The sequence below is a fragment of the Haemaphysalis longicornis genome, unplaced genomic scaffold (genome assembly GCF_048455015.1).
Source record: "Haemaphysalis longicornis isolate Haplotype H1 unplaced genomic scaffold, Haemaphysalis longicornis Haplotype H1 scaffold_8, whole genome shotgun sequence".
NCBI lineage: Eukaryota > Metazoa > Arthropoda > Arachnida > Ixodida > Ixodidae > Haemaphysalis > Haemaphysalis longicornis.
In genome coordinates, this window is record NW_027526445.1 from 49,705,390 (window position 1) to 49,733,322 (window position 27,933).

At 46.1% G+C, this 27,933-nt stretch overlaps 2 protein-coding genes across 9 annotated transcripts in view; both read left to right on the plus strand.

Moving 5' to 3' along the window:
- The window catches only part of Rsg7 (Regulator of G-protein signaling 7), a 92,993-nt gene extending 82,251 nt beyond the window's left edge, over positions 1-10,742 (plus strand). For all 3 annotated transcript variants that reach the window (XM_077682038.1, XM_077682035.1, XM_077682039.1), the window contains one exon: positions 3,412-10,742. Coding sequence is in view for 1 of the 3 variants with exons in the window: in XM_077682039.1 (XP_077538165.1) it covers positions 3,412-3,462 (51 nt within the window). In the remaining 2 variants the exon portion in view is untranslated. The remainder of the gene's footprint in view (positions 1-3,411) is intronic.
- Positions 10,743-13,112: 2,370 nt separating this feature from the next.
- The window catches only part of Ada2b (Transcriptional adapter 2B), a 29,771-nt gene continuing 14,950 nt past the window's right edge, over positions 13,113-27,933 (plus strand). For 2 of the 6 annotated variants that reach the window (XR_013318453.1, XM_077682040.1), the window contains exons 1-8: positions 13,114-13,197; positions 13,309-13,406; positions 18,509-18,568; positions 22,570-22,670; positions 25,294-25,334; positions 26,139-26,189; positions 26,283-26,339; positions 27,101-27,204. Coding sequence is in view for 4 of the 6 variants with exons in the window: in XM_077682040.1 (XP_077538166.1) it covers positions 13,191-13,197; positions 13,309-13,406; positions 18,509-18,568; positions 22,570-22,670; positions 25,294-25,334; positions 26,139-26,189; positions 26,283-26,339; positions 27,101-27,204 (519 nt within the window). In the remaining 2 variants the exon portion in view is untranslated. Of the gene's footprint in view, positions 13,198-13,308; positions 13,407-18,508; positions 18,569-22,569; positions 22,671-25,293; positions 25,335-26,138; positions 26,190-26,282; positions 26,340-27,100; positions 27,205-27,933 lie in introns of all 6 variants that reach the window. The other 4 variants (XM_077682043.1, XM_077682041.1, XR_013318454.1 and 1 more) reach the window with 3 other exon arrangements.

A 27,933-nucleotide genomic window follows, 5' to 3' on the forward strand; every position in this document is an offset into this window, starting at 1 on the left:
CACTCGCTCACATTTTGTTTTGTATTGCTCCCTTATTATTTAACATCGTGAACCTGCACGTCCAATGAGATGTTTTATTTAATTCTCGTAAAATTTCAGTCTTTGAGAGGGGACAGGAAAGTAACTGCGTGGCGAAGCGTTTTGACTGTAAATTAAAACCAGACACAGTTACCGCAACCATAGAGTTACTGGCCTGGACTGGGACGCTGGGCCTTGCGTTTTGTGGCGAAATTAAGTATAACTCCAGCAGCTTAAATAAGTTGCACATAAAGACACTTTTTTTTTTTTTTTGCTTCACTTGCTCTTCTTGCTTATTTAGGACTGCATCCTTGTAAAATCGCAAACAGTGCTGCTGAGTGTCTTCTCAGTCGAACCTGCATAACTTGCTTTTGCGGCAAATTCTGCTGTCGTCGCTGCAACGCAACATTGTGTGATGAGACATGTGGTCAAAGGCACTGTAATAGAAGACGCTTACTGGAGAAAATGTGCTCGTTGCACGAGAACGGCGTATTCGACCGGCGGCTGCCATTGCAGTGCCCTGCACAAGGGGTGCTGTCTGCGAGTGGTGCTGTTCGAAATGTCACTGTCACCCCAGGAGGGGAACACTGGGTGCAACTGCCGCCTTGATCACTGCACTTTTGCACTGTCCGCACCCTGCTGTGTTCTAGTGTAGCTCTTGCACAACTGCACCAACCTGCACTTGCACACACCGGGATCTCTCTGAGCACTGTGTCGCACGTCCAGCGGTACGCCTTGTCGCACAGTAGCCAAGAGACAGTAGCTGCACTCACTGGTGCCTGGTGGTGCGCAGATGTTTGGGGGGTTGTTACCTGTGTTTGTCACCGGAATAACAGCTGTGACCTGAACTCGAAGCCATCAGACGAGTGCTCCGTCAGCATGTACCACAAGTTGGCTTTTGGTTATGTGTAGTAGCACTGATGCGTACGAATTAGATTTGTGGTGTGGGCTTAGAGTAGTAGTTGCACCAATCAATGGCACAGATGGTTAGGTCATACTGTGTGCGCTTTAGTGACATTTCAGCTGTAACGTGTTGCTTTGTGCTTCTTACACAAGAAAAAAAAGACAGAAAAGATTACAAGTTGTGTTTCATCAAGCAACTCAACTGAGACACTTTGAATGACGCAGTTTTCAGGACAATGTTAGTGGTAGCAATTTTAGTCAAATAAGGTAGCTTTCTGTACAAAATGGGTGCAGCTAGTTCTCGTGAGACTGTTCAGCGTGTTGAAGCGTGCATGCTGATTCTTACACTCTCGCTTTCATATATGTTAGCAAGGTAAGTTTTATTACACCTAACTCAAGATATAACTAACTGTCCACCCATGGGGCAGGCAAAATGTGACACACGAGCTAGACACCGCTCATGTGGTACTGCTTGGGACACCGGTTTCCCTACTGATTGTTTTGCACTCAAACAAAATCAGCTGCAAGCCTTGCACGGTGTGGGATAACCCCAGCTGTCTGCAAGGACACGTTCACACATTCAGTGTCAATGCAATCTTTGCTGCTGCTGCTGCATGAAGCTTCCGAGACGCGACTGTCACACTACACAGTGTATCTGCTTCTTCCAGTTACATTTGCTGAGCTCTGTGCAGAATCTTTTGTGGCACAGTCGCTGCTGCTGCTTTTGCTGCTGGTGCATGCGCTGCTGGAGTACACTTGCACACTGTCTGCTGCTCGCACTCACAATTGCAAAGCTGCGACTGCAAGTTGCGTGCACTGTGGCCTTTAAATGAAGGCAAGAAACAGGTCTGGAAGCAGAGGCTGACGCAGCACGGAACAGTCACAGTTAAGCTCCACGATGTACTGACCACACCATTCGAGGTCTACACCAGCCCTGCAGCGAACTATAGTTCTGATCACAGGCTGCAGATAGCTGTTGCCTACTTTTATTCCATTTTTTCATTTTTATTTTTATTTTTTCATTTTGTGAAAGACTCAGAGTAACTTCTTCATCGAGTGTCGTGTTTCGAACAAATGCGCATTCTTTTAGCCCACTTCACAATAAAAGAAGAAAAAAAGAAGAGAAACGAAGGCTGACCAGCTCTGTAATGTAAAAGTACTACTACATCATGCTTTCACTGCCACAGATCGCCCAGGTTTGAGTCCTGGATAAAGTTTCGTTTTTGTTCTTTGCACTTGGGCAATGCCTTTTTATACAGAATATGTGTGGCATATTATTTTATTAAGTTACTTGCTAGGTCTGTTTCGGCAGGTGGTGGACAGTCAATTACTGTGTTCAGTTGGGCTTTGCACATTGCACATGCTCTGTGCCTTTCATAAAACGGAAATACTATGTGCTTGTACTCCTGTGGGTGTGCTGCAAGTTGCTAAGATATACTTTTTGTACCTTAGCGCCGCAAGATGGCAGGACGCAGGGGCTGTAGCACCATTTCCACATTTCTTTTTTCTTTATTTGCTGCTCTTTTTTTGCTGTAGTTATGATAGCAGTGCAGTTCACAGCACACAAGCAGCACCGTCAAGTCACTGTTTCCATCGCTCATTGCTTATTAGAGGCAAAAAGTTTCAAGCAGATTGTTATGTGAGCAGTGAACGTCAGCTTTGAATATTATGTGCATCAGCATTTAGCTTTAAACTTAGTGCCTAGACCACCCATTTTTGCCACAAACGCCACCACAATCCTCTTTTTTGCACAGTTTTTGAGACTTCACGCACAGCCTCTTCTGTTTTCAGCCCACCAATGCTATCGTTTCTTTAAGACACAGTGCAACACTTAGCACGCTACAAGCCCGTGCTATTTTTTTTTAATTTATTATTGTAGGAGAGGAATTGCACTCACTTTCACTGGCTTGTACAACCTGTGAAGAGGCACAGCATAACCGGCATGCTTATACAATCTACGTGAAGAAGGTTCGTCGCAGTGAGTCTACAATCAAGGGCATTATTTAGAGAGGAGCTGCAAGGCAGCCGAGTAGCTCGAGTGCCCCCGCGAAATCGGCTACACTCGGTTACAACTCAAGAACGGCACCACCTCATGTAGTGTATCACTCCGCCAAAGTGCCGGACCCGTGACGTCAGTGCGCGCGCGTTTTGAAAGGGGTTTGCTTAATATCGTCTGCCTTGTCTCACGCAGTTTTGTTGTCGTCACTGGAGTCGTTGATAAGCATATGAAGTCCAAAAAATCACGGGAATGGCTCACGCCATGTTCAAAATATTCCCAGTAACGCCCTACTTGCGCTGCGCGGAGAAACATCCGGCTATGGTGATAAGGCACAGCGGCAACTTCCGGTGCCGTTCTTAAGTTGTCACCGAGTATAGCAGTTTGCTTCTTGTGCCGCCTGTGGGCATGCATGCAGTTGTATTACCGGGCGCCAGAGCCTTCGTCTGACCTTGTCGTCTCTCTCCCCTCCCCCCCCTCTGCCCCCCTTGCAGCAAAGTAGACTGTTCATACCCAAGCTGCCGAGTCTTAGTATAGGATCGTGAGAGGAAAAACGAGCCAACGCCCCTTGTCTGCTTTCTCCGCGCCGTTCTGCTCCCGACGAACAACCACCACCGCCAGACAACCCCAAGTGCTAGGCCAGGCCGCGACCACTCGACGTAGAAGAGGACGACAGAAACCGGCTCTCTCTCTCCCTGCCGCCACGAAGCCCGCACTCTCGCCCACGGCGGCGAGGGGCGTGCTGCCACGAGCCGCGAGGTCGGCCAGAACCGCTACCAAACACGTCGCAGCACGGGACCGCTGACGCCGCAATCCGGCGGCCCGTGCTTCGCGCTTCCGGACGACGTGCGGACCACACGCAACATTCTGTAACTGCGCATCGGCGGCTCTCCGTCGTGTCGCGGAGGGTTGCCCATCTTTTGCATTCCTCCTCGCGGTAAAGGAGCCGGACTCTTCCGGCGACACTGCTCCTCCTCCTTGATTCTCGTCCCCCTTTTCGTAGTTCTCACTGTTGCGCCGTGTTGCTTTCTCCATGAGTTCTCTGTTGCACACCGGTTACGTCACTTTCGGGACGACTTTTACGGAGCCTGTTGTTGTTGGTGATGACAGCAATAGCGCAGACGACCGGCCGAACCGGCCCGGCACACTTTTGTGAGGGACTGCGTCGTCCCACGTTGCCGAGAGGGGTTCGAATTTATTCCTCGCGTGATACTTTCCAGGCACTGTGCGGTTGATGTCGCGTTGTAGCCGACATTAACGCCGCTTTGACGCTCGCAACTGCCGGTGCGATAACCGTCTCTGTGTGAGCTAGACTTCGAAACCTGACGTGTTCGGTACACGCACACACAGCTACGAACGAATGAGTCAGTTCAAAACGGTATTAACAGTTTCCGTCATCAACCTAACAGCGGTGAAATGACTACAATCTGGGGCAGGCATGGATGTGTCATTTTTTGTTAAACGTTACTGTGCGGCGCTGCTGAGGGCAGTGAGGTACCGGTACCGTAAGGTACCGTTGAGGTACCGGTAATATCAGGTTTGGTATCAGTGTACAGGCACTACCACCTACACTGCAGCTCTCTCCAGAAGAGCGACCTAAAGGGAGATGGTAACGCAGACGTCAAAGTCTGCCGTCAGTTACGAACGGTTGCACAGCATAGATTAGGTCAATTGGACACCCCCAAAGTTGACTTTACTAGCTAGGAAGCATCGTTGCAGTAGCTTAACTTCGTTGCCATCAGAATCTCGGGTAGAAAACACTTCATAGTGACCCCGCTTTGAGTCACATTTGTATCACACCTGACGTCAGCCAGACCATGATGTGTCACAACTTTTACTCAAAAGTGATCGCCCTTGATTTAGGAGTTTTTGCACCGAATTACGATAGACTGCCTTGACAGCTTTGCGTGGAAGAGGCTATGAGTCAGCAGATTACCATGATGGGTGATGTTGTGCGCATAAACTTCTACTCGTTTTTTTTTTCTTCTTTTGATATGGAAAAAGATACTCACTACATACGTGTGAGAAAGTCACATTTTAATCAAGTGCAAGGTTTGTTTAGAGCAGCCTTAATCTTTATTTTGGACTGTAGAAGTGGACATAGACACCTTTCATAGGACTATCAGTCGTGTGGAGGAAAGACTATTCCCCCTCAACTTCGCTGGCTTCAAGAACTGTGGCAATTTCAGGGAGCCAAAGTTCACACACTACGCAAGCTCAGTGCCCAGCTAATCTGTGGAATCTCTATAACAAAACTTTTGCTTTTGCACAACCAATTGCATGTCTGGTATACCTGGCCCAAGTACACTGTCGGAAACCTCCTGCTACCAGTGGCCTCTTGCTTTTTGAACTTGCTGCAAGCAGCCGTCAACTTGACGTGACTTTAAAGTACAGGATTGGCGGAATTTGAAACACCAGTGTTTTGCACTTGCCTCTGCTATTGGGAAGTGGTGAAAAGGCATAATTTGAACCAGTTGTCCCTTTTTATGGCTTACGTTTTTTATAGCTCACTCATCTTCTAGGGAGGGAAATCTGAAGGCTTATGTCTCGAACAGTTGTCCCTCACAATCATTTCAGTGCCATTTTGGACAGCGATTTTTGTTTTGACCTAGTCAGTCTGTGTTGGCCTTTTTTGGGGGCGTCTTCGTATTTGTGGAAAAGCAACGTTGGAAGAGAAATGAGTTTCAGTTTGACCCGACGAGGATACAGTGGCACAGCTGAGAGCTCTCGTGCCGGGGTGATGTGTAGTCCACTGCAAGCGCTGGTGCAAGGCTTGGCCAGCAGCCGTCGACCCATCACCTGCCTTTGTCAGAGGCGATGGGGGTAAAAAGCTGTGCGCATCCTTTGTCCAACCATTGTGACAATATAACTGCTTGCTAAAGCTTCCAGCGGTTGGGTTCAGTGCTGTTTCTGCACTAATGAGCATGGAGAAGTACGATTGTTTTTAGTGAGATAGTTTGTCACTCGCAGTTTGTGGTTAGTGCATTTATGTTTCCTGTGCTGTACAGAACAGCCACTACCAGGGAGCTTCTTCTGTCATAACGTTAAGCATGCAGCCAAGCAATCTAAAGGGTGCCATTTCTGGCTCAAAGCAGGATTTCTCTGAAGTTCGCTTTTTCTTGGAGTTAAATTACTTTCAAGACAGCGAAGCGTGTAAAGAGAAGGAAAATCACCAACATTAAACCAATTCAAGGGAGTGGCATAGCTTGGAATTGTTCTCCATGCAGCAACTGCAGAATGCTCTCCGGAATGTCTGGTGTATTGTGAAATCTGGCAGTAATCCCTATGAAGGGCGCAATATGCACTTGGCCCTGTTTGGAGCACAATGCAGGAATAAACTCATGCTTATTCCTGCAGAAACTGTGCACTAGGACGCATCGCTTGAGCAAGCCGCCTCTATCCGAATTTCCTGCCAAACTCGTTTCCTTACGCAGCAAGATTGCTGGCGAGAGGTCATGAATGTGCATAAACAGAATAGATGGGGAGGTGAGGGGATGATGGTCGTCAGTTGGATAAAATTGATTGTGAAGGGACACTGTTCATTGCCTCTGTAAAATAGTTTTCACCGTGCTTTCAGTGAAGGCACAGATTGGACGAGTAGGATTGAGATGACATCTTCGATTTTCTTTATTTTTTTTCAGCTTGTTCCTTTCACACATCTTGTACGCCTCTCAGCTGCAGGAGCAATTTCACACAGTCATTTACCGATTACCTTGCGTTTAGTTTTGTGTCCTGCTTCTTGCCTCGCATTTGAAACGAAACAACTTCGTTTTTTTTTTGCAATCAATTGCTTGCATCAGCGCCGAGTGCAAACCGGAAAATGTCAGAGTTGGGAACGTTGCATTCAAACATGGTGAAGGACGAGATATTACAAAAAAAGTAAAATGCCAATTACAAAGGTGTCGTAGTGCCAGTCTCTTTCTTCTCATAATCTCTGCCTTTGCACTAGGCTCAACGTGTGCATGTCACAGACGGAAATGCAACAAAAGTTTGCTTATTTTCTGATGAAGTCTTAATGAAATGGGTGGAAAATTCAGGGCACACAGGGAATAATGAGGGGTCAAAGAGGCAGCCCTTTGTAGCAGTACTGCACCTCGCTCGTTGTTTGTTGCTTTTCTTCCGTTTCTTTTTTTTTTTTTTTTTTCTCTGCACGTGTCGACTTTCTTCCTTGCATCATCTTTATTCTTAACACGTAGCCAGTTGGCTACCTAGGCCTGTAATCTGTGTTGGGCATTTTCAGCATCCTTCCAGCTTCTGCACTTTCTGTTTGTGTACACGCTGAAAATGTGAAAAAAAAAGAGTTCGGTTACACTGAAACAGCATAGCTGCATTTGTAAAAGCTTTTTTTATGAGCTGTCATATTTAGTGAGACTGTTTTCATCAATTTGTTAGACATTTTTCCAAAAACACTGGGTCAACACAAATGGTCACTTATCAGACTTAGTTCTCTTGCTAATCAAGATTGTTTCCGGTACATTGTCTCTGATGCGGTTAAAAATTTCAGTTCACAATAACAGCGTAATGGTCAAAGGCAGGTTGCCTGTAGTCGGGTGTATTCGGAGCAGTCATCTGATTGAGGTATTCCAGGCTTGACTTTGGTTTAGTAAGGTTCAGCAACAATACACTCGCACAAACGAAAGAAAAGGTTAGCATCGAGCGATACGGCAGGCCCCTTAAAGTATAAAACCAAAATACATAAGTTGCACACCTGTACATTTCTGCATGACCTTTCAAATGACTTTTGTGGTTTTGTTGAGTATGTCGTTGCTTGGCTGATTGGTCTTGTGTATTGAGCTGTGTTTTGAAGCTTGCTTAAGAGGTTCACTGTCCCAGACATGCGGTACTGTCCTTCTAGTCAAAAGTGAACTGTCAAGAACTTATGCCTCGTAAGGCGGTGCAACTGAATTTGCTGCCAAAAGATGGATTTCTACCAACTACTAGTACCAGCATTGCCTCAGTGTGCTTATAGTGACACAATTTTTTTCTCTCTTTAATGCTCAGAGGAGCTTTTGTCAGAGAGTTCACCCCTTTCTGCGGGAAGAAACGTCAAACGTTACGCAATAACGCGCCTGCTGAAACCGACGTTTGGAGTAGTCTTGAAAAAAGCTTGTCATACCCATTAATTTGCAGACACACTCAGAATGTGGTTCTTCCAATGTGTTGCGTTGAACTCAAGCATATTGGAAATGGTAGACCTGAATTGCCATACTAGTAGCAACTTCCTTGAGCTGTAAGGTGTCCAGGGCCTAGCCTACTAGTCAAGCCATTTCTGGATGCGAGTTTTACATATTAGCTTCTCTGGAATTCAGTCACAGAAATGTTTTGTGCTGATTTTATGTCTGCTTAGTACATATCCTTTTCTATTTCCTAGGTTGTTAAAGAGTTAAGCACACCTTTTGGCTGAACTGTGAATGTTGTTACGTTTTCTTTGGGCGAAAACTCATTTTGAAGAAGTCTCCTGTGATGCGGATTCTGCTTCCTCCTTAAGAATGAACATCTGAAAGGTGTCTGGCGCTGGTAAAAAAAACGAAAAGCAAGTTTTTCACCACTCACCGTGATACTAGAATCTTTAGATGTGAATCTCTGTTCACAAACTACTTCCGACCCCCCTCGTGTTTCGTTGGTTGCTTGTTGTACGTTTCCAAGCACCGTACCATGCATAACTGCACTCGAACGGGTTAGTTTTACCTTGTGACTATTTCTTCGTACGTGTTAACTATCCACTTTTAGTTGTTGCCAGTTAATCTTGCCCGTCCTGTCACACAAAATTGGATTGCCAGTATCCCCAAATGCACTTCTTTCAGACTCGCCCGCAAGCTTCCAGAGCGTGGCTAACAAATTTGCCCGTAAATTTACTGACAAAAACACGTTAATACCCTGTTGATTTCTTGAAATGAGTACGCCATTGCAAGTTGTAGTGCTGTGTGCTTAGAAGGGAAAAAAAAAAGTTTCTTTTTTCTTCCCATCTTGTCATCTTCAAAAGTGCATCTACTTGTAGTTACAGCACTTTGTTTTATCCCTTCCTGGGATGATGATCTTATTACGATCCCGTGATGTTGTGGAGAAGGATTTGTTGGGCGGATGGCTGGAAGTCGATGCAGAGGGCTTCACGTCTAGTCTCCGCGAAATCCCCGGTGATAAATGCAATGCACGAGAGCGCTTCGTTTTTATGGCTCCGCTTCTTAACTCTTCCAAATATAGCAATGAACGACGGTTTGATGTTCGCAGGAAAGAAGAAGAGGGGAAAAAAAAAAAAGCAATGCAGAACTACGTTCTAGGACTTAGCATAATCCTGTACATAGAACACCGCGTGCATATCAGTAGAGCGGAAGGCGCGACCGATTCTGAAAATAGAAACCCCCACATCACAGGCCGGAACACGCGCGTGCAACCTCTGGGCGGTGTAGAGGGATTTTTTTTTTGCTAAAAAAAAAACATACAAAAACCACAGGAACTTGCGCACGCTCGAACTGGACGAAAGGAAATGATGGTGGAGTCTTGTGTTTATGTCGAGTCGCTTAGTGCTGTTGCTTTGTTGAAGGTTATCCCCATTTCCTTTTTTTTGGCATGCAAGCTTTTGTTTCTTGCCTCTAGTCTTGTACCATGAATGTTAAAATATACCCTCGTTACAACTTTGTTTTTTTCTGTGTTGAACTCTTAGGTCGCCCGAATTTTCAGGCCTGTTTGTTGTTTTTGATGTGTCTTCTTATTACTTCAAATTATGAAATGAAATTCAGGCAAGTTTGTTCTGCAGCTTGATTTATTCGGGCACTTATTTATTTTCACACTTTATAGATGTTGAACATTTCGTGCGGAATTCAACACTGAATTTTAGGACTGCATTTGTACTCGTACTAAGCCTTGTTTGTTGTTCCTTTTAAATATATCGGCTGCACGCGGGGGAACAAGAATTGTTTTGTGACGCTTTGTGGTAGCCTTCTGCGTACTTTGTGTTTGTTTACGGTGTTTCCGTAGGCCTCTGTTCCAGAAATGTGCGTAACCTGTGATGCACATGTCGAGAACAATACTGCCGCTGTCTAGTCGGAGACGACGGACAGTGGGCGAAGTCTGTGACACGAGGCACAGAGAGTGGACAAAGATGTTTTCAACCTTGCACTGCCTACAACACGTGGATGTGTACTTTTAAGCTGTTTTCAAACATTCCATTTCATTTCGTCGTTGACCTCAACTCACTCGAGCGCGTTCAAGACAAGGAGAACATTTCTTTTGTGTTGTAACAAATATCACCCTCGCGTTATTTTGTCCCATCGGTGGGCCGTCGTTAGCGAACTCTTTTGTTTCTCCAGATGTTTATTTTTGGAATCACCCCCTTCGCGTTGCGAGGACGTGTGTTGGGGTCGCGTGCGCAGAAGCTTCTCATCGAGTGAATAATGCAATACTTGAACTGTGTAACGTTTTGTCGGCGTACGGTACTCTCGTTTGCAACTAAATGAGTGTTTGTTACGCGGTGGTGCAGTTATGTGATGAGTGATATGGTCTGGAACGGAAGTCGTTTTGCACAGCTGATTGGCGAGCTTTTTGATTGGCCGCTCCCCGACCTTGTTTCCATTTGAGGCCCCCCTATCGCAGGCAATGTTATAGTTACACATATACATAAATGTACATACAATAAAAATATACATATGCATACCTAAAAACCATAGTTGACCAGGCCTTAGCGGAAACAAAAGGGAGGAGAAATATATATGTAATTAAGAGGAAGTGTTTGTAAACTGCCTTTTGACTGCTTATGTGTTCTTGATTTCCTATGAGAACAGACTAGTGTGTAACATACGTGTTAATTAAAGGAAGTTTGTTAAATCTACCTCCCCGCCGTGCTGTGTCTTTGAATCATTATGCCACAAAAGCTGACACGTACAGTCATTTGTGGCAGGGATATTGTCTTCTTGCTTGCTGACGGCTGTGGCACCATTCGTTACAAAACTTTGAAAGCTGGGCCATCGTTTCCCCACCCCAATATAGCCACAAGCTGCCTAGATTCTAGTTTCGCAATAATTTTTTCTAAAGTAGCTTTGCCCAGCAGTCCGGATGCCATCAAAGTGCACCTGATCTCCTTAGATGGCAATTCTCTGGTTTGCTAAGTGGTCTGGCGGCCAGCAGATAACAAACTGACCCCTTTTTGAGGCGATCTCAATCCTGCACTTGTGCCCTTTCTATGCTTTTGACTCATTTGGCTGATATCTCCTGCTACTGTCCAGGTTAACTCTGCTCTCTTGCAGTGCGTATCACGAAGGCCGAGGTGGAATTTTGTCTTGTCTTCAATGCCTTTGTCTGACTTTGCATGCCTGTCTTCGAAGACATTTAGCGGGTTTACGCGATACGAGGGGTCAAAGTCTCAGTTTTGTCAATGTGATGTACATTTCAAAGTGCCCATTTCGAGCCAGCCCAGATTGGCTGAAAGCAGACGACCCAGATGCGACGCAGCGCAAGCAAGGTGGGGCGTTGGATTCTGTGCATGTCATAGGCCGGAGACCGCGCAAGTGCAATTACGCCATGATTGAAATTAATGCAAACTGGGCATTTTAAAATGGACAAGCTCATAATTCCGCCCCTGGTATTACACACTAGTGTACGTTATCCAGCGGGAAAAAGTTATAGTTGACGATTCTGTAACCTGACGCGGCTGAGTCATTGCACTACTAATTGTAGGCGTGTAGTGATCATTGTCCACACCGAATCCACTTCTAGCAACAGGCTCTAGCAAAGCCCCCTTTTTGGTATTGGCATTTAAATTGCACTGCAATTCTGCAAGAAGACAAAAAATACTAATTCAATATTGACGCGATGCGCTTGAGAAGGCATGGAGGAGAGTGGGAAACCGCAACCATCAGCCAAGAAAGGAGGACTGGCTGGGTCTGCAAGTATGAAGAGTAAGCTCTTTGTTTTTATTGGCACATAGAAATGCAGTTGTGCACACGGGCTAAAAACAAATCAGCGAGAGCATTTCACTGGCCCTCATTTGGTATAGCACCAGGTTATTTTGGGGACCATTTCACTGCAGATTGTAACTCTGTTCTATTCATTTACATCGTTTCTTGGTTACTTTCTTTCCCTGTACCAAATTCTCTGTATTCACAATACTTTTTTTTTATCACGTGTACAGCAGTGTAACCAAACGCTAGTTCAATCCATTTGGCTTAACATATAATATAGACACTTTCTATGCAGTAATATGAATGAAGCAGCAGTAAGACCAACATGCAAATAATATTAGCATTCCGAAGGAAAAGAAAAGTAATGTTCCAAGGCTCTTCTGGGCCTACGAAAAAGACAAAAATATGAAGGGCCAGCAAATAGATCAATCTCGCCGAGACTCGATGTTGAACGCACTTCGACTGTGTGCACACATAATGGTTCAGTGGCGGCACAAATAGAAGCAGCATACATGTATTAGAGATTCTAGAACTCGTAAAACACGACGCTACGTTCACCACTTTATCGCGATAATCAGACCCAGACTCACCGCGGTCTTCCTGAGAGGCGATACGGCGTTCGTTTTTCGCGTGCATTCCTATGGCGCCATGGATAAACCTCACTATCAGCGGTGATAGTGTCCCCTCTTTATGCACTGCTTTGCCAGAATCGTTACCATCGAATGCTTATCGACGCACTCATCGCCACTATCGCTATTTGTGTAATCTGCTGGGCGTGAGTCGCCCGACTGCATCATGCATTCATTACAACAGAGCCAAGCGCGCTTCTGACAGGGCAACTTATTCGCAGACGACGGCTGCACGATCCGAGTCAACCTACGGGATTGTCCGGGTCATTTTAGCCATGGTGTCAAGGCGCAAATTACCCTACAGGCGAAATCCGCGCTCTCGACGTGGTCTGTCCAAACCTGGTAAGTCGAGACATGTTCGAAGTGCACGGAGGCAAGAGTCTGCGTTTGGCGCTCCTTTTTGTTCAAATAGACTCGAATGACGTCATTGGCCAAGAGACGGAAATGCAAATTAAGCACTCTAAATTATTACGTTTCTTAAGCGCTCAAAAGGCGCAATTCAGTATTTTGCTTAAAAAAACTTAGAGCTATTTTTAAGTATGCACATAAAGCGCAAAACGATGCAAGTTAGTAGAACCGCTATTTTGCGTTTGGAGCAGACGACCCGGAAGTGCGAACCGCGGATTGCCGGGCGTGGCGTTGCGCGCGTGCGTTCGCGCGGGGGATGCCGGTCGTGACATCACCCTGCGCACGCGCAGTGGGCAGGGTGGTGACGTAACGACGCTAGCCCTGGCAGGGGGACAAAGAAAGATGTCCGGTAAGGGAGACGCTACGCTGGTGAAATCGGCGCCCAAAATCGCCGAATCTTGTCGTTCTTCGTCCCCGAAACCGACCTGTGTCGTCAATGGAATGTCCCGCCATTTCGCAGGTGTCATCGCCAAGTACCACTGCAACTACTGTCAAGAGGACATCACGGGAGTGCGCGTCAAATGTGCGGAGTGCCCAGACTTTGACCTTTGTTTACAGGTTCGTAGCGTTCTTTTCGGCGTCTGGCTTGCGAGAATGGCGGGCCAGGCGTGCCGCTTCGCGACGCTTTCGACCGGGACCTCGCTGGTGGACGCGGCCGGCGGGATTCTTGTGCGACCGAATCGGGAACACGCGTCCCGAGGCGAACGCAAAAAACAGCAACAAAAAACGCGTGGCTCTTCCGCGCCCGCTCGGATGCGAAACTGGGCGGTCTGCCGCCCGGCTGGTTTCCCGCGTCGTCGCTACGGGCGGCAAAACCGTTTGAAGCCGCACGCCTGCTGGGAGGGAAGCACAAAATAAAGATTGCGCACAGGTCGGCCCGACTTTCCTCGATCGCGCGCCGCGTCCTAATCTGTCGTGCGCAGGTGCGGTGTGCTTTTTCGTTTTGCATGGTTGCGCGTGCCGGGAAATACAAATAAAGGAACATCATTTGACGTAGATGGATGTTCCGGCGCCGTCCTGCGACGAAATCTTTATTCTTGGATGAGATCGTTTTTATTAACTGCAAGTTCTTGCCCGCACAAAAGTAAACACAATCGCATTCTTAATTTCGGACAAGATTTTACGTTCTTATTTTTATCGCGCTTTTTTTTTTTGCTCGTTGTGTCTCGTGTAACAGTCGTCGAAGGTTCGGCCAGTGCCGTTTAGTACTGTCTAGTGTGTGGAGATTTGGGAAACGTCGTAGCACCAAGTCTGTCATCCTATTGTTTTTTTTAGATCGAATCATAGTATTGACAAGATTACTCTGGTGATTGCTGTGGAAAGCCAGGTTGTGCGAGGCGGGAAGGCGTCCGCTACAAAAATGCATGCTGACCAATCGTCCTTCGTAGATTGATTGTGAATAGGGCCACTACTGCATGGTCGAGCAGAGAATTATTCTCCCAGTATTCCCATCAAAGTGGTGTAAATTGTATTTAAAGTTCTTCCTCACTGCCATTCGTCGGCCCTAATCATGCGTCTCATCATGTTGGCATCCAATATGGGGGATCTTTTCTCACTGTTGCACTTTCACTTAATCAGTTGTTTACAGTTGCGGTGCATCGCAAATAAGCCTGCATTGTTGGTGGTGCGTGTGTGTTGTTGCATTTTGTGCTCCTGCTGCGGTTGTTTGTTTACATTGTGCAAGAAGTGTGTGGAGGTGACATCAAAAACAAATCGGCAGTTCTGGATGTTTTCCAGCCTTTCAAGCATTTAGTTGTTGCACCCTAGGTTGATCGTAGGCTGAATCTGAAATGCACATACACACAGGACAAAAAATTCCAGTATTTTATAAATTGCCGACCAGCTGTTGCAGGGTTCTCTGATGTTTCAGTATGTTACTTGCACCTGCTGTGTTATCTCCTCCGTAAGATTCTACGGGCTGCCATGGTGGTGCCGTTGAGCCAGTCGCCATTGACGTCCTCGAGACTTGTTTGCTTCCATGCAAAGCTGTGGCTGCCGTGTTGTGGTCTTGTGTGCAGGGTGTCGGAACGAAACGAAAAATGGAATTTTTGGCCGGAACGAAAACTTAACAATATTTATTACTTCGTTCAAGAGCGAAATCGAAAAATTTTGTTTCGGTTTGAGTGGCAACTTTGTGTGTTTCAGGATTAATTCAATTTCCATTCGGCGAAATGGGAAATTGCCGTAGATTTGCTGGCATGAAATCGTCTTTCGTCTCTATGGCACCCACTCTCCTTCAGAAGGCTTGCTGCCTGCTTCCATACTTTCTCCGTTTGTGCCGATAAGTGCGCTGCTGAGATCCACGCGCGATTGCCACGGGCTTCTGGCTTCGTGCAGATGTCGCATCCTTATTTATTTATTTTAATAAAACACCCACATTAGCCCTACGGCATTGTTTAGGGGGTGTGAGACATAAAGAAACACGAATACTCTAAAACGCAACATAAGAGCAAGGAGCAAAGCGTACAACCTTTTGCATGAACACCAGCATTCACCACTAGCAGCGCAAAAAGCAGATTACAGCCGCACACTGAATGCAAACAACTAGAAGTCATGTTCCACTTGTAAGCAACTGCTGCCAGAGTGCAGCACAAAATATTTCATAAGGAGCGCGGAAGCAACAATGTCCGGCAGGGCACTCCTATCTGTTATAGTATTTTAGAAAAATATGCTTGCAATGCGGAAGTGCGCAATAATTCACCAATTTTCGTGCTGTTATCCCTTCGTTCGGATATATATGGTGGAAGGGGGGGGGGCTTGCCGAAGTTACTGATGTTAATCCATTGCTACGTACTCGCACACAATCTCTTTTAAGAGTTTTTCAGTGTTCCGTGAGACAGAACGTTTTAAACTTTTAACAATAAGATCACAACTATGCGAGTTTTTCAAGAATTATATTTTTCAAAACAATTATTAAGCATCACTTCATCTTCTTTAACGTAGTTTCACAATTCTCAATCCTTTTTAACAATTTCATAAATATCAATTTTTCTCGCGCAAACACGAACCGTTACGAACCATTATTTTTTTCGTTCCGGAGCTGAAACGAAACGGAACTTTTATTTACGGAACGAAACAGAAACCGGAACAAAAAACATTTCGTTCCGACACCCTGCTTGTGTGTGTGTTGTGAAGGGGCCATAAACACAGAACACAAGTTGGGGCCATTAAAAAGGCTGTTCTGTCCCAAAAACAACACTAACTACTTTATTGCCAATTTCAAACAAATAGTCGAGACCAACACAAGTTTGTGTTATTCGAAAGATTTCGTGTTTTATAGTGCCCCCAGCACCTTTCCGAATGCAAAAGATGCTTTATTCATGAGAAATTAATTAGTGTAAGTTAAAATTTTGATTTTCCCGCTAAATTGTGCGTTTTCATGGTCTGAAATGACATCACAGGGCCTTCTTTACCGTTAGTTAACCTCGATGGCGCCACCACACCACGGCAAGCCGTTTTCTGCCTTTGGTTTGTTTGTGAACGTATTTGTGCCTGGCTTGTTTTGTTCATGGAGACAATCGTTTCGTGAAACATGGTGCTCGCTCGACAAATACGGTCACGTAAAACATCGTCACTTGCGTCAATCGGCCAGTGTCGTCTGAAACAATCGCAAAGCTCCGCAGTCCTGGGCAGCTAAACCAAACATAGTGCGCGCAGTACCAGCAGCAGCATACACATCGGTACTTCTATGTTTACGTGTGCTTTCGTAAATTCCACTGTCGGCCCCACCATTCTTACTGCTTTAAGAAGAATGTGACCTAAATTTAAGCGCAACTAGCCCGTTCAGCAAGCTTATAAGCCCTGCCTAATTTGCGTTTGCTTTTGCCGGCCTCCGCCAATCGCAGAGCTGGCTGGTATGACAGCATAGGTTCTGTTGTGGGAAATGAGCGAATGGGTCACATGACCTTTCCCTTTTTTCCTAATTATACAGCTTATTTGAGCGAAGTTTACGTTAAAAGTGGTGTCAGTATGATTCTAACGAGGCCATCTTTTGAATGAATCAAACTTGTGTTTTCTCTTCATGACTCCTCTAAAGAAAATATATTAAACAGTGGCGACTCCCTGGCTGCTTTCAGTGATTTTCCCACGACGTCACAGAATCTTGTTTGTACAGTTGGCACCCGTTATTCTATCACTTGAATGCTAATGCATAGTTAACACACTTATCAAAATGTTTTGCAGTGCCGGCCGTAACACGTCACGTTCCGATTTGATTGATTGATTGTGGGCTTTAATGCGACACAGGCGTACAGGCGCGCTGTAGTGAAGGGCTCCAGATTAATTTTGACCACCTGGGGATCTTTAACGTGCGCTGAAATCTCGTACAGACGGGCATTTTTGCTTTTCACCTCCATCAGAAAAGCGGCCCAAAACGTTTCCATAACGAGTCAGTAGTAGTGCAGAATTTGAGAGTTCAATATTTCTTGCATTTCTGTGGCTAAAGAAGCGTCTTTTGCTGTTGGGATGGAACTGAGTGAGCTACTAAAGTCTAGTTCTTTCAAATAGAACAAAGTTATTTTCACGGCCCCTTTTCGGGGGTGCTGCAGTTGAGCCGTATCAGTAGGTTAGTGCCAAAGATGCAAATATACCACTAGAGTCAGCAAATAATGCGGGAAAGGCCAGAAGTGTGATAGTGGTAGTTGCCACCACGTACATTTGTACTCACTACCTACTGTTGTGTCAAATTGTGAAAGCTGACAGTGGATTGATGGATCTTGTATGAACGTGATCCTGAATACAGCAGCGACATAGGTGTTTGTAAAGTAAGTGTAGCTGGTGACGTTTGTTGAGCACACGTTTCTAAGCTCGAAAACGTTTGAATACCTGTTGCACTTTTAAACATTGCCAGTCACGCTGTCGCTGTTTGTTTCGCTAACAATTTGATCTTCCACTCAGTGGATAAGGCGTTGCGCTGCTGAGCACGAGGTCGCGGGTTCGATTCCTGGCCGTGGCGGCCTCTTTTCGTATGGAGGCGAAAAGCAAAAATGCTGGATTTCGGCGCACGATAAAGATCTCCAGGTGGTCAAAATTAATCCGGAGCCTCATCGCCTGAGTTACGTTGGTGCGTTAAACCCCACAATCAATCGATCGATCGAATTTGATCTTCCACGTCCTGAAAATGTCGAGTGGTAGAAAAGGGAAATGTTGTCTTTAAATATTTTTAATCAACTTAAGCATTCGCATAACAACGGGAAAGGAGTGTTGATGGTGGGATTTATTGCTTCAAACAAGAGGTTAATCATCTCTTGGTGTCTCTTGCAATTGTGTGGCAGAAAAAAGGGAAAGTGGATGTAGGAGCCAGTTTGCATGAGACGGTGAAGTTTTCTCCACGCTGCTTGAGCGAAGCTTAAACTGAACAAGCAGCACTTGGAAGGAATTCTGGGCTTTCTGTAGCATGGTGACTAGGCTGATGTTCACCCAAGCCACCTTAGCCGCAACGAATCTTCACACTTGTGTACAATATGCTCTAGGTGACTTTTTGGAGGGTCTGAGCGTATGGACAAATCCAACTTGACGGGTGTGTAAGGTAGCGTGAGCGTATAGACAAATCCAACTTTACGGGTGTGTCAGGTAGCGTGAATAGAAGCGTGAAAGTGTTTGTTCTCTGTGCCTGTGTATTATACGTAGGTTTGACCTGGCTTGTTTTTGTCTGCGTGCAGTGCTTTTCCTGTGGAGCCGAGATGGGTGCGCACAAGAACAGGCATGGCTACCAGCTGATTGTGAGTAATTGGGCAAGGCGCTGGTTGACCTTGTCTCCGCTGTTGTGGTGGTTTCAGTAACTCGTGGCAAAGGTGGAAAACGGAAACACTTTCGTGTAGATGTCAGTGCCTGTTCGTAGTATCGAGTGTGCGTGAATTAATTTATAATTCTCCTCTTGGCATACCCCGTAGCTAGGGCCTTTCTCTTCAGATCTAGCTTGATACAAACAGTCCCTCCGGGGCTGTTAAGTTCTGCTTTAACTATAAGGTTTTGTAGGTGCTTTTTGGCCAAGACAAAAAGTAGCGTGGTGGATTCATTTCGTGGTTAGAAAATTGCTGTTTTGTTTGACTACCCAAGGAAAAGTTTGCTTGAAGGTGGGCTTTGTTTGGGAAAGCAGGAAACCCTTTTTATTAAACAAATGTTATACACCTGAGTTTCTGGGCATCTTTCGCGTCTGCAAGGAACACTGGCTGCATGTGTCCTCGAAGCCCAGAGCGTTTTAAAGCACAAAGCATAGAAAAAGAAATGAACCAGTGCCCTGTGATTGTTATGGTGACTGTGGAGCTATAGAACACACCAGGATGTTCATTTTCTTCACTAAAGGGGCTCAGGACTTCGACTTGAGCGCGCCACGTGCCTACAAGTGCTGAGAGAGCATTTCTTTCATTGCTGCTACTTATACTTAATTTCCAGAATAAAGCGTAGGATAGATGTACATCACGGTTCCGCGCATTTTTGTTCTCTGTGCGCAAAACCACCTTGCAGCAAGACCAACTGTATTGCATATGCTTTGCAAAGAATGGCTGTCACTGTATGCAGGGTTCGCACAGGTCCTTGAAAACCTTGAAAACCCTTGAATTTAGAAGTGTCAATTTCAAGGCCTGGAAAGTCCTGGAATTTTTAAATGTTCCTTGAAAACCCTTGATTTTTCTGGAGAGAATCAATGGCCCTGCCCTTTCACAAGAATTTCAAGTGTTTGTCATGGATTTTAGGGGTTAACAAATGTAAAGAAACATTGTAACAATCAAGTTTCAGTGTATTGCGTGAAATTACAAGTTTGGTGGATTTTCATTATTACAAGGCAACATTGGGAGCAGGCACTTGTCAATCCAATCCATATCACGATACAATCCAGTGAAAGCCAGCTTGCATCTTGCATCTAGTCTGTGCCTCATACGCTCCATCTACATTTGCTTTTTGCATGCAAATGGTGGACGTGCACATAGTTCATCCTGCCTTGAAGCAACACCTGGTCGACTTAATTCCAGCTGATGCTCTTGCTGATAAAGCAGGAGATGCAGGCAACATTAACGAAGTTTTGAAATCAAACAGCCTCAGAAAAACACAAAGAAAAAAGAAAAACCTGTAATACCAGCCATGAAATAAAAAAAATAAAGCTGGGGGAGCATTTACGAACCCGTTAGCACCTACCTAAATGTGCACTAATGTGCTTAGGTATTGTGCAATAAAAAAACATTTGCATTTAGTTGGAAAGGTTATAAATAATCCCAGATAAAACATTAGATGGGGACCTTGAAAATGTGTTTGCTGGTCCTTGAAAGTCCTTGAAAACCCTTGAATTTTTGCTTTTGAAACCTGTACGAACCCTGTGTATGGGCCTCCCTTAGGGATGACCGCCGTCAGTGCTTGAGAGGAGCGCAATTCGGTCATACCTTTCCCCTAATCTCTGTTACCTCTGTGTCGTGTGCTCAAAAACTTCGCAGGTGGAATTTTTTTTGTTTGGTTTCTATTGAAGCTAGTGTGCACAGCTGCCTTGCCCACGATTTATGATGTCCTGTCAAAGCATGCGAGAAATTCTTGCTTTTCTTTTCAGTTTTTGAGCAAAGGGGCACATTTGTTGCAAGGCAAATATTTAAAGGAGCCATGAAGACAAAATACAAATTTGGTTCATTAGAAAGGCTGCTTTGTCCTGATAAAAATGACTGATTTCATCGCAAACTTCCAAAAAATAACGGAGATATTAAAGAAAACGTGTGGAGCTGTGGCGACTCGCTAGCCAGTTTTTGGCAGCAACTTTTCTATGACGTCACGGGATCTTGTTTGGGCGATTGACGGCGGTCGAACTAATCAATCGCGAGGACACATGACTGGACGATTGTAGTGGGGCCGCTAGTTCTGTTTGATCGAATCAATTGAATGCTAATGTGTACCTAACCCACTGAAAATATGCTTTTAGTGCTGGCCCATATGACGTCACTCGCGCCGATTACCCGTCACTGTGGTGCGAAATTTGAAAGTCCTTAAGTATTTCTTGCGTTTTCATCGGTTAAAAAACGTATTTCGTGGACGGAATGAAGCTAAGTGAGGTACTAAAGTCTAACTCTTTGAAGCTAAAGGAGCCATGAAGAGAAAATACAACTTCGTTTAATTTGAAAGAACTAGGATTCAGTATCTCACTCAGCTCCATTACAGCCACAAAAGATGTTTTTTAACGAAAAAAAAAAAGCAAGAAGTATTTAAAAACTTTCAAATTTTGCGCCACAGTGACGTGTTATGAGCAAGAATGACGTCATACGGGCCAACAATAAAACACAATTTCCAGTGCGTTAACTGCACGTTAGCATTCAAGTGATGCGGTCAAATGCAACTAGAGGCCCCATTACAGACGTCCAGTCATGTGTCGTCGCGACAGGTCAGTTAGGCGGCCACCAATCGCACAAACAAGGTTCCGTGACGTCATTGAAAAGTTGCGGGAAATTAGCTAGGGAATCGTGACTGCTTCACACGTTTTCTTTAACATCTCCGTTATTTGTTTGAAGATTGCGATAATATTGGTATCATTGTTATCGGGACTAAGCAGTCTTTCTAATAAACCCAACTTGTGTTTTGTCTTCATGGCTCCTTTAAACAGTTTTATTTTCTCTCAAGAGGGCAACGCTCCAAGACCTGAGCCGCTGTTAAACTACACAGACATCTTGGCTCACCACCGCCACGAGCGCAGAAGTTACCCTGCACCTCACCCCGAACTGACCCGCACCGAAGCCACCACTCTGCGCCAATTACAAACAAACTCATACCCGCATGGCACCATTCTACACGCAATCCACCCCACCCTCTATCCCGGAACCTGCAAATTCTGCACCCAGCCCAGCACGCTATACCATATGGTATGGGAGTGCTCACAAACCCCTAGCCTCCCCCCAAACCCCAACCCCACCTACGAGCAGTGGGTGGCCCGGCTGACCAGCTCAGACCTCTCCGACCAGCGAGACCTGGTACGAAGAGCAAGAGCAGCCAGCGAGGACCTGGGTTTTCCGGACTGAAGAAGACCCCCCACAGGGCAGGTGCCCCTAACATCAGCACCTAAAGCTCGTCTTAAATAAAGTTTATTCCATCCATCCATCTTCATGGACCCTTTAAAAAAAGAAATGGCGTAAAACAACCACATCTTTGCCGAGACCACCTCCTTCTGGCTACTGGAGTGCAGGCTCCAGTCTCATCCCGTGCGGCCCATAGTAACAGGGAACGAGCCTTTTGGAAGGGCCCCCGGTGTCCTGTTAAGATGTACCAAGAACAGAAAGTACTGAATGTACCCGGCAGTTTGTCTCCTGATTCTGCTGGGGAAGAGTCATTCGAGCGAGTGGTCTTTGTGTCGCTGCACCTGTGCGAGTGAAAAAGAAGTCACCCCCCATCCCCACCCTCTGTTTTAGGACTTGACACAACACAACACCAACACTTCAGAGAACTCTACAGACAGCACATTCTGCTACACCCATTGTTGTTTCTGGGTGACGATGCCATGGTTTCTGTAAAACGCGTGTTTAGGTACTTGTGAGACGTAAGTCTTAAAACCTCATTTCCGATCATGTATAATCTGGCCCTATACACCAGCCATCACCATTATCTTTAATTGAGTTTACTATGTCTGGTTTACACGTTTTTATGCCTGCCTTTTTGTGGCAATCACTTCTCTTCAACCATTAAATAACTTCTTCTCTGGCGCTCTTTGCCCTCGTTGGCCTTGTGCCATTAAACACCAAGCATCATCATCATGTTTCAGGACTGTGGCAACTTCCCCATCTTCCAAGCACCCTGCAACTGGAAGGCCAAAGAGGAGCTGGTGCTGCTGGAGGCCATCGAGCAGTACGGCTTCGGAAACTGGTGAGCACGTTTTCTCTTTAAGTTTTGTTTTGTTTTTGGCTGGTTTGGATTATTCTCATTGGTGGGGCGGGAATCTGCACACCAGTAGTAGTCCTACTACTACTGCTAAGCTGGCTTTGCGGTGTGGTGATGAGTCTCAAGCTGTCCCAGACAGGACCCGGGGAAAAGGGGCTGCAGCATGTTGCAGTTACGAGCTTTGACGTTTTTTAACCTGGGCTGTAATTCCAAGAACAGGCCGTGCCTGGTTACTGTGTGTCAGCTCGTTTCATCTTGGCGTCAAGGCATTGAGATTGTTGAGAAACTGGAGTAGCTTTTTGCCATTCTTATATGGTGAGGGCGACGGCGGCCTAGTTCAGGCACTGTATTTGAGTTTCGAGTTATTGTGTTGACCCAGAGAAACATGGCCATGGAGTTTGGCATTTGCTTGTGCTTGCGCTTTTGGCTCTCTCTCTCTCTTTCTTTCTTCTTCTTCTTTTCTTCTTTTTTGCGTGTGGGCTGCAGTTTGTATCCCGAATTCTGTGTGGTTCTCTCCGAAGTGTGCTGCAGAATTTTGAGATGTTCTTGTCTTGGTGGTCAGTAATTTAAACTTTTTTTCCCCCTACCCACACCAACGCCGGCTGGGCATTTAGTAATGTATATATACATGCTACATTTATCCTTCCTGCCTAGATCGTCTTGCCCGGTCCTGTTAAGATTTCTGCGCACTTGGGGATGTAAATGGTTTTCAGCTTTCCGCTTTGAGCCGTGGGCATCTGCTGCGAAGGCGAGACAGTTGCCTTAGATTTCCTCCCTGCCTGCTACAACAGCTGTTGCATTCATCACCACTGCTGTGGTAACGGTGAACAATTCCACGCATGGTCGTTCATTCTTCCCCCCTTCCTTTTGTGCAACGAGCGTAAAGAACGGCTGCTGTCGGCTTCAATGGCTTGTCCATGCCGCCTTTGTAGCCTCTTGGAGATTTCTGCAGCACTTTTATTGTGGCCTGCTTTCATCTGGCTCATGTGAGCGTGATTTCTGTCTCGGGGGGTTGAACCTTCTGAAAGTCTCGGCACTCCTGGCGAGAAATTCATGAGGTCTTTTTATCCTGAAATGTGCCACAATCGGCCAGTGGGTTTTGTTTAGAAATAAATTAAACTTGGCTCGTCACAGAAACTAACTATGCAGGGAAAGGGGAGAAAAAAACACTTTGCAAATGATATTGGGGGTTTAGTTTCATCACAATTTAAGGGGGGTGGGGGGGGGGTGTTTGTTAACCACATGCAGCCTTTGTGCTGGGTAGTACTTTTTGTGACCTGAAACCACACATCAGACAACATCTTCGCAAAACATGGCAAGTGCACTGGAATGAACATACAGACAACAAACTACACGTAATAAAGCCACTCTTGGGACCATAAACCACCGACACACGCAACAGACACACTAAAGTTGCCTTAGCTAGGTTACGGATCGGCCATACACATGTAACACACTCGTACCTGCTCACTGGTTCCTCAAGACCGTTGTGAAGCAGTTGCGGAGAAGGCCTATCCGTAGCACAGATCCTCACACAATGCAAAGCACTAGACACAACACGACATAACGACTTTCCAGAGCTATACAAATACAACTTTCCGCTGCATCCAGCATACTTTCTGGGAGATAACCCTATGTTTTCGATTAAATGTACATTTAAATTTTTGTCAGATTCATGTTTTGGAACTCCTCTCATATGTGTGATCATCAACTGGCCCTATACACCAGCCATCTTCATTGGATTTTATTTCGCTTCACGCTCGTTCTGTGTTTACTGTAATAATTTACTATTTACACTTATAAGTGTACGATAAATAACCATGTCTTTGGCGCTCGTTGCCCTAGCTGGCCTTGCACCAATAAGCAAAAATCATTATCATCAGTACGTTTTGTGATTGCTGTGAAACGAGGTGCACAAGCGTAAACTGTACACTAGCACCTGCAGTTTGAACTTGGAAACAATTTGACACTTGAGCACAGGGGGGAATGGATATAAGCATGGCTATGAACACTTGGCACCAATAATGGCAGGCATGACTATTTGGTGCAGAACCGTGCGTTGCCATGAAACGGTGGTGCTGATAACTTCGGCGCTCTGTCGAGGCTTTACGCAGAGTGTTGATATTTTGGTAGTCAAATGGAAGGGCTTTCTGGGTTTTCCCTCTGATGCCTGCTTTGGGACATTGCAAACCTTGCAGCGTATGCTAGGGAGTGCGTTACTAATGCTTTGGCGATTCTTCTGACCTGGTTGGCTGCTTCCGAAAGTTTCTACGTTTATGGCTACTCTTGCAAGCACACTGCCGTCGCACAAGCTATGACAAGACATGGTGTGACAAGACATTGTGAGCCACTTTCGGCTGTGCTATACGAATTCGTGCTACAATTATTGAAAACTTTTGCTTGGTGCGTGCCTTTTGTGTTTCTGTACAGTACTTACTGCTTTCTTTCCTCAGCGTTCCCTGTTTCCTGCGTGTTTTTTCTTGGGTAAATTCTGCACTTGTTGGCATATTTAACTGACACTGGTGTTGATTTTATGCTCGCTCAGCTTGTGGCCTTGTGAGGCCATGGCCTACCAGATGCTCACGCTGTTCTCTCTGTTGGCCCGCAGGGAAGATGTCTCACAGTGCCTGCCTGCGAGGAGTGCCGAAGGTGAGCCACAGAACCAGCCATGTACAGTACTACCTCGTCACAGGGGACACTCAAGGGGCCCGGGAAACGTCTCTTGTGACCAAGGTTTCCTGTGAGCGATGTTGGTAAAATGGCAAACATAGGAAAAACCGCCAAACCGTTTTCGCATTCAATTGTCTCTTATAACCAAGTGTCTCTTGTAGTGACTTTTTTTTGGGGGGGGGGGTCTTGGCCTGTTTATTGCATTGTCAATTTGCTAATGGGGGCTTGCATGCTTAACTGTAGCCAAGAGTGCAACTGTTCCGCTGGGGTTCTGACACTCTGGGATCTGTTCACAGCCTGGAACCACCAGCCTTCAGGTATGCCTGTGGATAGGCAGAGGGCAGCTTTGCTGCGTTAGGTAGGTGAGGGGCCTGGAGGAGAGTTGTGCCAGTTCAGTTCTTTCTGATTTGATGGAAATCGCAGCGGGCTTCTCCACCCGTAGCCAGTCGGGATGAGACATCGCAGAGGATTGTGAGTCGTAGCAGGACAGTCGTTCGGGCATGGCCATTTTTGCAGGCCATGTCAACTCATTATCTTTCAGCAGTAATCTATGTGCCCCCATTATGAGCTGCTGCTTTTTTTTTTTTTTTTTTTTTTTTTTGCTTTGTTGGTCAGTGTGAGAGCTTTGTGTTTTTGCCTCTGCACAAGTAGTTGTGTGTAGATAGGCAAGGCTGAGGTAGCAGAGATCTCGGTGTAAGAATGCTTTCTCTGGTTGCAGTGGTGCTGAGTAGTGTCGGTGCCCTTGTTTTGCCCCCTCCTCCTCCTCCCCTCCCCCTCTGGCAGAGGTGCAGGAGCACTACAACAGCCTCTACATTGTGGGGAACATCGGGAGAGGTGAGTCGGCTGTTTGCTGCCCCCTCATCTTTGGCCTCGCGGCTTTAGAATGCACTTGGTACTGACGTGCTTCTTCCCTTTGTTCCTCCCCAGCCACCTGGTCTGCGGAGGTGTCTTCCCAGATCAAGGATCACACCGTGCCTGAGGGAGGTGAGTTCAAAAGGGTTGGGGTGCGGGGAGAAGGGTGTGCCTTGAGGGGTTGGCGGATTTGTAGCTGCCTCAAAGTTGTGATTGGGCTGCGAGCTCGATGAAAACATAAAATCGATACAAAGTGTCAATACAAAATGGTTTGTATTCGAAAGGGCTTGCATGTTGAAGAAGAGAAGTGGATGTCGTGATTTTAATGCACTCTTGTATGTTATGATAGAGTAGCCGTGTAAAAAGTGTGTGCCATAGCTGACGTGAGGTTAGAAAATTTGTAGCATCGTGCCAGTGTACGAGGAATATTGGTAAGAAGTAAAAAAAACGTTGAGATTGTCAAGTTCAGTGGTTTCTGGGCTGTTCTTCACTCCAATGCAGTTTGCTAGTTGTGTAAAACTGCGACATAGGGGTGCCTCAGAGTTGCCATCGTGTGGCTGTTGTTGCCATGCCATGGCACAGCTTAGGATACAGCCACACAGAGCGCAGTTTGGTCGTGTTTCAAGAGCCTGTGAGTGGCAGGTCCTGACGCATTCCAGTTAGGCTTAGTGATTGTGCGTTTAACACTGCAATAATTGAATGCAGTTGAATGAGGAATACTGGGAGAGGAACTCTTCTCGATTGCATAACCCTCTCTTGGAGGAAAGCGCATGTACTATGTCTAGTCAGCTTTCTAACAATTCACTGACTGCTTGGGTGGTGAACTTAACGGAGCAACTTATGGTACCGTAACAAAGCTGACCCGCTGCCACCTGCAATGCGCACTGTTCCAGGCCCACTGTCGCCGAGCCTGAGCAGCCCCGTGGCCTCGGTGGACATCACACCTGCGGAGCAGCAGGAGCTAGGCTACATGCCCTGTAGGGACGACTACGAGCGGGTGAGTGGGCAAGCTTTTGACAGGAGGCCTTTAGGGACCGACTGTCCCAGGCCCTTGTGTAGGGTTGCCACCTTTCCCGGGGGGAGGGGGTACATAGAATGTTTGTGTTGAAAAAAAAAAGACGCCATGTTTTTGACATGCAGTGCCATTTATGGTAGCGTTTGCTTAGACAGAAATAAACATACCGTTTGTGCTGAAAGTGATTGAGAGCTTGGTTAGTGCTCTGTATGTGCTTCACTGAAAAGTAACCGCAATTGCTGACTGCAGTGGTAGCATTTTGTTGTTTCGTTCCTCCCTTAGGTCACCCGCTGCGGTGGCTCAGTGGCTAAGGCGTTGCGCTGCTGAGCACGAGGTCGCGGGTTCGATTCCTGGCCGCGGCAGCCACTTTTGTGATGTAGTCGAAAAGCAAAAACGCCCGTGTGCACGAGATTTCGGCGCACGTTAGAGATCCCCAGGTGGTCAAAATTTATCCAAAGCCCTCCACTACGGTGCGCCTCATTGCCTGCGTTGCATCGGCGCGTAAAGCCCTACAATTAATCAATCCTCCCTTAGGTCCCCCTCCATCTTGGGCAGCGTGCTCGCCCGCGTATTTTCTCTGCTCGCGTGTCTCTGCGCAGCTTGTCGACGCATATTTATTGTCTTAGTTGTTGAATTGACGCTTATAAAATGCCAAAACGGGCATAATCCCGGCACGAGGGCCAAAAAACCGGCCAATGACAAACGGTTTTA